The 12,927-nt window shown below is 25.4% G+C and overlaps 1 protein-coding gene across 4 annotated transcripts in view; it reads left to right on the top strand.

Moving 5' to 3' along the window:
- The window catches only part of LOC130671740 (trafficking kinesin-binding protein milt), a 29,733-nt gene that overhangs the window by 9,954 nt on the left and 6,852 nt on the right, over nucleotides 1-12,927 (top strand). Inside the window, exon 2 of one of the 4 annotated variants that reach the window (XM_057475801.1) lies at nucleotides 899-1,631. The exons of 2 other annotated variants lie outside the window; for them this stretch is intronic. In XM_057475801.1, the coding sequence (XP_057331784.1) occupies nucleotides 1,169-1,631 (463 nt within the window). In that variant the 5' untranslated portion in view covers nucleotides 899-1,168. Of the gene's footprint in view, nucleotides 1-898; nucleotides 1,632-11,743; nucleotides 12,015-12,927 lie in introns of those variants that run through there. One more of the 4 variants, XM_057475805.1, reaches the window with a different exon arrangement.

Raw genomic sequence — 12,927 nt, 5'->3', positions numbered from 1 at the left:
ATATATTTGGTCAAATCGAACAAAACTTAAATGCACTGATAATTTTTTTAACTTATTGTAAATGATTAAAATAATTCAAGCGTTTTATTTTAAATTCAATGTTAACCTTGCCTTGAGTAATTTTTTTTTCTTGTTAATTTTTCCCAGAATAACTTTGGATTTTTTTGATCAACTGATTTGAATCATAAATCTCGTTAGATTTTATCGAATTTAGTTTAATTATTTTGATTTGTTTTCTTTGACTCTTGATCCCAGAAAAGTTAATTACATTGTAATCAATTTTAACTATTTCCTCATGTGCAACAAAGATGGAACTTGACGTTATTAATCATTACTGTTATTATTCATTTATTCTTTCATTATGTCTGACTAAAATTTTGTATTTTATCATTGTTAAATGAATCAACTTTTCTAAATTATTTAAAAAGATTATCACCTATCAGAAAATAACGACAAGTCCATCTACAGTTGAAGTAATATAAATATAGTTTAAAAATTTTGTAGTATTTTTAAACCTTGAAAAATATAAAAAATCAAAAGTTATAAAGGTATAATTTTATTAAGTAATAATTTCTGTATTGCATGAATTCCTTGAAGTATAGTCGTGTGGACAAAAATGAGGACATTAATAATAAGAAAATAACAAAGTTGATTATCCTTGCACGGAATACACGTTGTTGCAATATTATTAAGTGATGTTCGTTGAAAAAAGTTTTTAATAAAAAACAATAATATCCTTGTAAGCGCTGTAGCATAATAATGTTTTCAATTATATGCTCTTAAATTTAAAATCTAGTCACTAAATCATGGTATAATCATTTAAATATAAAAATCAAATCATTCAAATTTTTAGCTACAACTGTAGTTCAAAGAATAAAATAATAAAAATATATTTTAGTTTCAGTATTAATTATTTTAAAATGTGTTGAATTAATTGTTGACAAAAAGTCGAAATTTTTCAAACATAGTTATCTGACATTAATTGAGTTTCTACCAAGTGATTTGATAAGAACTTTGAAAAAAATTAAAAACTGTATTAAAAATAGCAATATGTGAAAGTATGTAAACAAGTTTCAAACAATGTAGCTGATGAACAATTATCTTCGTTGAGTATCTAAGACTCAGATAATGCTGTCCGAGGCCCAAAGTCAAGAATTTTATCTATGTCATGAGCAGAAAAATTACAGAGAGATCAAGATCTGGTCCTAAAGCTGGAACCTCATCTTCGAGCTTGACAGTAGCTCTTAGTTCTTCAACCTTCAATTCTTTAGCTTTAGATGTTTCTTTCGCTGGTTTGTCAGTTACTAATATACAAAAAAAAATATTGGAAAGTGAATTGGAGAAACCTTCAAATGTTTGGAAATTACCAGAATCTAAAATTAATTCTCAGCTTGAAAATACGAGTGATGAATTATGGGAAGATATTGGAGTCGTTGAGTATTTAGAAAATAAGCGTGGTACACCAGATGAAAGTACCGAAGAAGAGAGAGTTGAAATATTAAAAGAAGTTCTTCGGGATACTGATATTCACGAAGGAGATGGAGATTTATCTGAATTCCTCTTTCACATTGCTAGGACCAAGCATGGCAAAATTTATATCAGAGTCATCAGAACACTGCTACTCAATCGAGGTATATATTATAAAAACAAATAAAATATAACAGTAAATACAATTATTTAAATAAAGATTATTAGCTGACAATATTATTTCACAATAATATAATAATCATTGTTAAAACCAACCGTTAATTATTGGTGTAATCTAATTACACAGGCTGACATAAATCGATCGATTAGATCTAATTTACGTATAAATAAATATTTCGTGAAACTCTTACTATATAATTTATAATTTTACCTTAATTGATTCTGGATTACGTTTAGTTCTTAGAAATTATGATAATACACCGGAAAAAACGCAGTTAAAAATTAGCTATTAATTATAGTCGTCAAATAAAAATTACTTTTCGAAGAGAAATTTACAATTCAAACCAAAAATGACTATTATTAATGGAAAATTCCATTTTTTTGTTGATTCTTACAATTAGTATTGTAAATTCTACGATTTGTAAAAATTATAATGCAGATTAGTAAAAATTGAATAAAGAATAGTAATAATCCACAATTATTTTATAACGATAATTCTGGAAATAACAATATTCAAAAATCTATTTGGCAATATTACAATTCTGAGTTAAAAATATTTGTAAGAGTAGAAGTTGAATATTACAATTCATTAAGAATAAATTACTATAAAACTTATATTTATTTTTATCTATTCTATAAAATTCAGTAGATGAAATAAAAAATATTAGTATAGAGTAGATAGTAATTTTTATTTGAAAATAACAGAAAAGTCACTCATGGCTCAAGTTATGTTTATATGAATTTCGAAAAAATTATTCATTTATATCCCGATTAGTACAATTTGTAAAATTATTAATTTTACTTCATAACATTTTAGAACTATTACTGAAAACATTGTAGAAAGAACTCGAGTATTCTAAAAATTATAATATCAAATAAAATTTTGTTGAGGTATTGCAGTTTTTAAAACATCGATAATGTGAATTGCTACTTATTGGGTAAAAATTACTATTTGCTATTGTAACTTTTAATACGTGAGATATAATATCGAGTGCATTGTATTTCATTTATATTTGGCATATACTTCGAGATATTGGAATGGTACTTGTAGCCGAGTGATTGACATGCTTGCACTCGAACTAGAATTTTCGCAAGGCGTCATTCGAATCCCACGTCGTCAAAAAAAAAATCTGGGCATCGGTTGGCCCTGCTGGCCAGCCCCAAAACTTCCCACTGTTTTTGAGCTCAAGGAGCTCGAAAATATCAGTGTGAATATATTTTCGAGTTCTTCGAGCTCGAAAATCCTACTGCATGCAATTGTTTTTTTATGAGCTTTTCAAGCTCTAACAAGTTACGTTCTATGCTAAAGTTTGAAAATTTAAGAATCAAAAATCATTAATGAAGAAGCTGTTTTAAATTTTTATTCGCGATTATGTTCAATGAAATAAATGTATTGAGGCAGAAATCACTGTCAGTAATCAAAATCAAGATTTAAATAAGTTTTGACTCATGTCAGAGCAATAATATATAAAATATCCGAGAAAAATATTAAAAACTGTGTTTTTTCAATTTTTTTTGTTGATAATATGATTTAAACTAGAAAACAAGTTAGATTACATTATATGTTGATCAAAAGAGACCATTTAGAGGAAAAGTTTGTATGATTTCAGACACATTTTAGTTCAGTATACTTTGATTTATCCAGAGAAAAAATAACATAAAATGTTATTTTTTTGACTTTTCAACGCCGATATTTTTTGAACTTATTAACCGATTTTGACGTTTGAGGTGGCAATCGGCGCGTTGTATTGAATTCTAGAGCTGATTAGATTTTGAAGGCGATCGTTCAACTGGTTTCTGAAAAATCAATAAGAAACTAAAAGAAAAAAATTTTTTTCGTAATTCACCAATATTTTCGAGTCTACTTGATCAAATAATCTAAAATTTTCAGAAAAGTCTGTTTAAAGATTTTAAATATTTGTAATTATTCGAAATAGAATGATTTTTGTGGCTAAAGGTACACGGAAAGATTGGAACCCGACTAGTTACTGTTCTGCACCGTACTGAGTCGGGTGCAGAACAGTAACCAGTCGGGTTCCAATCTTTCCGTGTAGTGCTTCTTACTACTTAATTCTAATATATAATATTTACCTGTGTAATTAACACATTTATTTTTATTGAAAAAATCCAGTTTCATCGATTAATGATAAAAGCTAATTTAAACGAAATGTTGTTTTTTTGCAGTGTTAAATATATTTTGAGACGTACGATACAGATAACTTTGTCCTCATTAAGACAATTTAGAAGGTCTATTAAAAGTATATATAGATTCTTTTTTTATTTGAAAATTGGATATATTCAGATTCTAAACTGTTTGTTGATTACGTCGATAAAAAATTAATTATTTATGTTTCAATATTATTTTTTGGAGTGGACAATATTACCCTGATAGACCGAAGTTATCCAGGTTAACTTTGAATAAAGTTATAAATTTTCAATTTTTCACATACTTTAATTTTAAAAACTCATTAAATTCCAATACTTAAAGAGAAAATTCAAAAAATATATTTAATTCTTAGAGTTGTATTTCAAAATTAAGCACTTATTAATTTTTTAATTGGTTATAATATTTTATTAAGCGCTTGGAAAATAACATTATTAAATTTAAAAAATGAAATTTAGTATTCAACGTAACAACGTTTGTAAATTTCATTTGCGCATAAATATTTGCACGAATCTTTTATATTCTTATATGCATTAGCTTTTAGTTATCCACACATTTTACTTATTTTATCGTCAATGTATGGTTTTTCTAACTTCTCGTTAATAAAATTGAAAATTTTCAAAAAAAAAGGAAGTTATTGGTTTCGGTCCGATTTTCGAAAACCAGGTTTTCAACAGATCTTGACGATTTGAGGTCCTAGGAAGCTATTCTAACTAACTTCGAGAGGATGTCCGAGTATATGTATGTGTGTACGTACGGTATGCCTGTATGTAAATATTCTAGTACTTTTAAACGGATCGATCGATTTAGATCGTTGAGGTGGCATTCGAAGCGGCTAATTAATTTCGACAATTTGTAAAAAATCAAGCTTAAGTCAGTACAGTATGTTCGGAGTTATTTAAAAAATTTTTTTTTTCAAATGAATTCTAACTTATTTCATGGATTTATTCCAAAATCTAATCAGCTCTAAAACTCTACAAGTCTCGTCGAATGCCATCTAAAACCATTAAAATTTAATTTAATTTGTTCAAGAAATATCGTTAACGAAAAAATTTCAATAAAAGTGTTTTTTTTTTTTTTTCAAATAAAATCAAAAGTGTTAGAGACTAAAAAACTGTGTCGAATACCGCCTCAAACGTTAAAATCAGTCTACTAGTTCTAAAAATATCGGTGATGAAATATTCAAAAAATAATAATTGCCCTCATTTTTCCTAGATAACTCACTATATAATTTATCAAATGTACCTAAAGTTGAACGGAGTCAACCATTATTTTAGTTTCTTACCTCACTACAGATTTTGCTGCAATCGTTTCGTTAGTTTAAGTAATATGATCGAAAAAATATAAGAAAAATCACTGTTTATTAACGCTCTGATCTGATTCAAATACTCATTTAACTTTCTATTTTAATCGAATTTATTGATTTTTATCCGAATTCATTGATTTCATTAAACAAAATCGTGAACAAAAATTAAAAAACTGCTTGTTGGAGCTCGAAGAGCTCAAAAATACAAATGTATTAAAACATATTATCGAGCTTTTCGAGCGAATATGTATTTTAACGAAAGTGTCGGAAGTTTTGGGGCTGGCCTGCAGGGTCAGCCGGTTTCCAGATTTTTTTAATGAGTTTATCAAGACTCGAATCCTATTAAATTTTGAGATCAATTGCTAAAGTAGTATACTAATTGTAAGTAGTAGGAAATCTTGAACTGAAACAAAAAATTTTATATATTTTATTGTAGTTCTATAACTCATCTACTCTTTATCCAATTGATTGATTTCAAAATCATTTATTAATTCTTCAAACAAACCGGTTAAGTCAATCTTGAGAAATACTTTTTTATTTTTATACCCAAATACCTGAAACTAACATTATTTCGATATTTCCATAGAAGTTTTTAAAAAGTGATAAAGATCCTCGTCGAAAATAGATTTTGCACATCTCAAGCGTGAAAGCGCTGAGGGTGCTTAATGATCGATCTATTTTACAGTTTTTATGCATTTATATGTTTAATTTTTCCTACAGAAGTAAACAATAATTTGTATTTTTACAGTTGACTTTTCAAGTCAATTGTCTATTAATGAGAAATTAATTTTTAAAAATAATCTTTTCTACATGTGTGTACACAGAAAAAATATTCTTGTGATTGGAAGCACCTAATGAATCGTGATACACGTATGAAGAGAGCGATCTGTATAGTTCTAGTGAAAATCTATTCTAGTCCCATTCACGATATGATCATTGCCACTACTATACGTATCGTTAACCTAACTAAACTTCAAATAGCCAAACAAGTATCATGACAGTCAAAGAATTGTATCGTGCTGGTTACTAAAATTTTTTTCCGGGTACATAGAAAAATGGTTCAAGATATTAGTTTTGAATTTACAATGGATTGAAACCAGTCTCATAAAAGAGTATTAAAATTTATTCTATCTCAATGTTTAAGATGGTATTAAAATTTATTATTTTTTCCACACCATTATTTATTTATTTTAATAAATAACTGTGCAAAAAAGTAATATTTCCACTCAATAGCCACTATAATTAAATGATTAAGTAAAGAGGCAACACTGATTGTACACTTAATAGCGCGTGTTTTTAAATATAATTTAAAGTTTTAAGATTAAAATATAATGTCGAATTATCAAGCGACATCATAATTCCTTTTGAACATAATCTCAACAGTTAAATTGAAATTTTAATTATTATTATTGAAAAAATAATTGACAACTTCGTTTCTTTTTCGTTATTTTCTTTTTTTATAATCTATAGGTAATACGACTGCTAAACTATTCTGCAATGTTTCTGCGATATCAAGCAAATGTCGAAAAATTATAATTCAAGTATTTTTGAAAAAGGTTAAAATAGCACACCTTGGTTGCTAGTGGAGTAATACAAGTATTTATTAAAATTCACGAAATATAACAACAAAAAGAATTAATTAGTTCTATTAAATTCAGTAACGCTCAAGAATCACTCAGCCAGTAAACTATTCGCAATTAAAATAAAAGCTACTGACACATTAGGTTTGAATTAGAAATTAATCCTATGTATGCAGAGCGTGTAAACATGAAAAAATATAAGAAAAAGGTGATTTTATGTCTCTTTCTTTCAAACCTTTTGGAATATTGTTACAATTAATCTCAATTGTACTCGTTTACGCACAATATAATATTATATTTTAATAGTAAGATTCGAAAGAATTTTCTATTGTATAAAATCTAAAGTAAATTCAAACATTTTTCCAGCAATTAATTAATAACACTACACGGAAAATAAATTGTAGTTGCTATAACAGCAGCTGTAGTTGAGATTACTACAAGCTGGAGTAAAGAAATGCCAACTCCAACTTGGAATAACCTTAACCACACGTGTAGTAACGTCAGTTACATATCGTAGTTAGAAGAACCACAATTTTTTTTCCGTGTAGTAAAATTTTCTTGAATTTCTTGAATTACAACTATATATGTACAAATAACAAAATTTTGAAAAAAATGTCTTTGAAGTCATCTATAATATGAGTTTAAATATTGAGCTTTATATGACTGACTAATGAGCGCGGATAAGATAATGTAAAAATTTTTCAATATTTTTACTATTAGAAATTACGACTATATTAGATAATTATTAAATTTTTTTGTATTTTTAAGACATAATCTTTAATTTCACATGAATATAATTTAATAATTTTTTTAGAATTTAAAAAATGAAGTATTTATAAATAAGTCCGATTTCTCTTAATTAGCTTTATAATGCTACATGTATTTTCTCTTCTACTAATTTTTCTTGACCTCACGTAACATCTATGCATAGAAAGTATAGTTTTTATATTTGATAAATAACCTGTCATGTCATATAATATTAGTCATGACCTTTAATCCACGAATTCGATCATACGTGGAAAAAAAAGTTTTACCTTTAAATCAATATATCGTTAAAAATATGTTATTTATTTATTTTGTTGACTATAATCCCTATGTAAAAAATATCTATTCAATAATTATAAAAATTAAATGAGATTTTGAGTGCGCAAAAATTATCAAAATAATAATAAATATCAAGTTAGTCACAAGCACCATTTTTCAGTCTAAATCGATTACTTTTCGTTTAATAAAGTCTATTGAACTGCACACCTCAAACGTAAATCGTTTTGTTATGCTCTATTATTGTATTAAAATTTTTCACTGATTTACTCATTAAATCGTATTCGCAATTTATATAATACACTAAATGGTCTAATAACCAATGAAAAAGAGGATATTCTAATTAACAAACTCGACGCTGCTTTAAATCGATTAATTTTAATATTTATGTTAAAAAGTTGAACTAATTGCACATAATAAGCGCGGGTGCGTTGAGAGTGATCTACTATTGCCAAGGCGTCTAAATGCAGTTTACTCACCTTTAATCATTTTAACGAAACTTTCATTGATTGAAGTTTGATTCTATTAATTTTGGCAAAATTAATCGTGAACAAAAATTTAAGAACTTATTTTCTCTTATTTATTTTTTATTTCTAAAATTTTTTTGATCTCGAAGAGTTCAAAAACGTACAGACATCAAAATTTTCAGGTTCTGTAGGTTTTTTTTTACCTGATTCCATTATCATTATTATTTTTCTACAAAAAATAATCTTATTGAATTTAAAAAAAAGTCTTTCTCAGTAATTTATACTAAAAATACGATTAATCAGTTTAGTATGTCTAATGGGATTCTCTTAGTACCACGTGTCTATCTTGTTATATATATATTTTTTTTTTTGAATAGTTGGAGTTATAGTTAGATTAGCGAGACTGCGTTTCGGATATTTTCGGTTTTTACCCCCACCATCTAAATTCAATACTTAAGACATTGCGCCTTGATGGTGGGGGTAAAAAACCGAAACTCAAAGTCTCGCTAATCCGACTATACAAAAACAAATGCTAGTTACAAGTAAAAAATTTTGACAAAATCTCTGATAAAAGTTTAAAAAATGTGTCTATAAATTTTTTTTCTTTTGGGAGCTCTTGTTATATCAATAATGAACAAGATTCCGTTGTAAAAGTTTATAAAAGTTCTTTCATTTGTTTATAATGATTTTTCAAAGTTATCAAATATTGAAATATCCGGCTAATGTTATAAAAAAAATTTTTTTTCCTAAATCTTTAATTTTGGTTATTTTTGTATTAATATATTGCGTTTAGTAGCTTGGCTAATAAATTTTCAACATTAGTTGTTTAAAAATTTGTTATAAACAAATAGACAAATTGAATATTTTTGAAAATTTTTTTTGTCATTTTATTGTCTTAGAAAAGTAATGATTTAAAAAAAAAAAAAATTTTCTTAAAAGAATTTTTTAATTGTTTTTTTCATTTATCCACCATTTAAATTATTTATTGAGAAATCATTTTTTTTTTAAATCATCATTTACAATTCTCAATATTATTAGGGAAAAATTTTTTTTTTATTTGAATTTTCATTGTTTATTTTATAAACAATTTGTTATAAACAAATTTCGATTTTCATTATATTTTTTTTCCGTAGCTTTAAAAAATTACAAATACAGCCATGTGCGTTAAAGTTGTAAAAAAAATTTTTCTCTATTTTTTATTGAATTTTAAAATACTTTACCCCATCAAAGTTGAAGCGGTCAACTATTTTATAAACTTATAAATTGTTATAACTTCTAAACTATTGATGATACGGTCTTTGACATTCAAGACGATCTTTTAGACAATTTATTGATTTATATAATAAATTTTTTACATGCTCGATATCTATTATGGTTCAATTTTTATAAATATTTGTTTATAAAAAAATGCATTATTTGAATTCTTAAATCTTATATCTTTTAAACTATTGAAGTTACGGCTTTTATGATTCAAAACAATTTTATAGAGTAATTATTGGACTACTCAAAAATAATTTTTTTAAATTCTTAATTCCATTTGTTTATCATTTTTTTTTTGTTTATTCAAATTATTACACGGTTAAGGGTACATTTTCTGGATTTCATTAACCTTATATTCCTACCTAACGCCAATAATTCATGTTGTTCTTGCTGTTTTCTTTTAGTTTTGGAATTTTCAATTTATTACTTAACGTTTGTCGAAGCAAAAACTCAAAATTTTTGCCAGTAGTGCAGTCTCGAAGGCATTTACAGAATTAAATGAACTTTTTACAATTTTTTAATCAGTAATCATCTGTTGTGTGTGTGAGTATAAATGTGACAATAAAATCCTTAATACATTTATTTCATTGAACATAATCGGGAATAAAAATTTAATAACCGCTTCTTCATTAATGATTTTGAATTCTTAACTTGTCAAACTTTAGCAAAAAACGTAACTTGTTAGAACTTGAAAAGCTCATAAAAAAACAATTGCATGCAGTAGGATTTTCGAGCTCGAAGAACTCGAAAATATATTCACGCTGATATTTTTAAGCTTCTTGAGATCGAAAACAGCGGGAAGTATTGGGGCTGGCCCGCAGGGTCAACCGACGTCCAGATTTTTTTTTCTACCGGTCGTTTAAATCATTTTTATATTTTATAGAATATCGGTTTCGTATACAAAGTGATAACAATCGTAATATTGTAGGTTACGAAAGATTCGTTTTTATCGATAAAGAAAACCAATGAAATGAAAATCAATAAAAATATGACATGTATTATCTGTCTTAAAGTAATAATTATTTCTTTATTTTACATAATTTAGATGTATAAATATATCATTAATGATAATACTATTAGTATAAGGTTCAAATTTCAAAAAGTTAAAAATTAAATGAAAACAAAAATAAATTAATTTCAAAATTATAAGTAAAGTAAATGACCCAACAATATGACACTTAGAGACTACGCTTTTTATCAAGTTTTAAATGTATATATTTTATATTGTTCAAATTTGTTAATGCTATTATGAATCAAACTGATAAAAAAATCGTAAAAATTGATTGTTTTATAATCACTCATCAAGATGAAAATATTGAAAAGAAAAACAAGTAAAAGTGTTACTAATATGAGACAGCAGAAAACCAGTCACTACACTGATAGAAGGATTTCTTAGTATTTAACAAACCATTTCTTAAATATCATTTTTTTGTATTTAACAAATATTTCTTACTATTTAAGAAACGATTTTTTAATAGTTAAGAAACCTTGCTTTAAGAAATGATTCCTTAACTATTAAAAAATCGTTTCTTAATTAGTAAGAAATATTTGTTAAATACAAAAAAATGATGTTTAAGAAATGATTTCTTGAATACTAAGAAATATTTGTTAAATGTTAAGAAATCCTTCTATCAGTGTATATCTTGACAATTCTGTCCATATGTTGGGATGTTAATAACAATATTTTTTTTTAGCATAAAAATTTATATAATTAGAAATGAATGAAGAAAATTATTTTATGGTAGTAATCTAGAAACTAATTTTGTAGTTGATAATGAAAACCCTAATTATATAATATAATTAAATAATATTCCTATCGTAACAGTAAATAATATTGGTTGATTAACGTAACCAAATTAGCGTTAATTAATTTTTTGATTTAAAAAAAAGACATCAACATTGGTATATTAATTATGAGTACTTTCGGCAAATGATTATTTTTTTTTTTTATAGTGCAAGAGTTATTTGAGTAACAAACGTTGGATTATTTAACTCAATGCATTTTTCAATTATATTTAATTTTTTCAATGTAAAAATTAAGTTTCATCAATTTTAATCTTAAATGATATTATGAATAAAATCATTATTTTCTAAATTAAACTGAAAACTTACTCAAAAATTCAAAGTAAAAAATGAATTTTTCTACATTATACAATTTATTTGTTAAGCAAAATTATTTTAAATATTCCATGCATTACATTTAGTCGCGCTGTTTCCATTCTATTCCTCGTTTCAGTTTTCAGTTTGTATTTCATTCGTTCCTCCAGTCACAAATAAATATGGCCGATCAGCTTTTTTATTTAATACGATATTCTCTTGGCTTAAGTTTATAACAAAGTAATCTTAACAATAATCTATTAACTAATTATTAGTAAATTTAAAGAAAAACTAAGTGCTTAACCGTAAGTTTGTGATAAATGTCAAATGGCTCAAAAGTTTAATTACGGCAGTATTAACACTACTTGTAACGAGATTTACCTGTACTGAAGGATGAAGATTGCGTTATAAAGAACAAGTTTTATTATCTTATTAATTTGAAATATTTTATGGTAAATAAATAGTTATATACGACTAATTATTTTTAAATCATATTTAAATTACAAAAATTAAAAATCATTAACGAAATTTCGAAAATTACAAGTGACATATTGACAGGGTATTCTGAAAATTTGTTATTATATACTTTTATGTCATATCACTGCCGGTTGGTGCATTATATTAAAAAATGATAAATATAAAATTTAATAATTCTGAAACAAAAGTAATCGGGTGCGATTATCTGACTTTTATTTTCATATCATCGCAATATCTTTTATTATCTGCTGTATATTGTTTACTGAAATAACAAATTCAAGATTATTTTCAAGTACTCTTGAATATATTTTATTTACTTTTTTTAAGTAGATAATATTTTTAATTGTGTTATTTTTAAAAAATTAAATGTGCTTAAGACTGACGTAATTCATTAAGTTATATTATACGTATCTTACAGCGTAAAATCGATCATGACTCACTTGACGTCATTTGTCAGTCGTTTTTATGAAATTTTCATCCATTTCATTTGCTTATAAGCATATTTATTTATTAATCTGAAAACAGAATAATATATTTTTTTCTAAAATTATTTTGTTTAATATTTTAACATCTTTATGACAATTATTTACATTGGATCCATTAATAATTCATCGTCAGTAATTGATGTGCATTTTTTTTTTAAACATATTTAATGTTTTTTTTAAATACATATCATTTTCAACTAACTACATATTTTTATGACATTTCAAAATATATTCTGCTAGTTTATTTAAAATAATTACTATTATTGTAATAATATATGTTTCTTTTAATTATGAATAATGCACAAAATATATTAAGTTAAAGGAAATTTTCAATGTATTAAAACTAAATATAATTTTAGCACATTCTATTAAATTATTTTGTTGACGGGTCATATCATTTTAT

The sequence above is a fragment of the Microplitis mediator genome, chromosome 7, assembly GCF_029852145.1.
Source record: "Microplitis mediator isolate UGA2020A chromosome 7, iyMicMedi2.1, whole genome shotgun sequence".
NCBI classification, from domain to species: Eukaryota; Metazoa; Arthropoda; class Insecta; order Hymenoptera; family Braconidae; genus Microplitis; species Microplitis mediator.
Note: the sequence above shows the minus strand (reverse complement) of the source record. Positions and strands in the feature narration are given on the sequence as shown.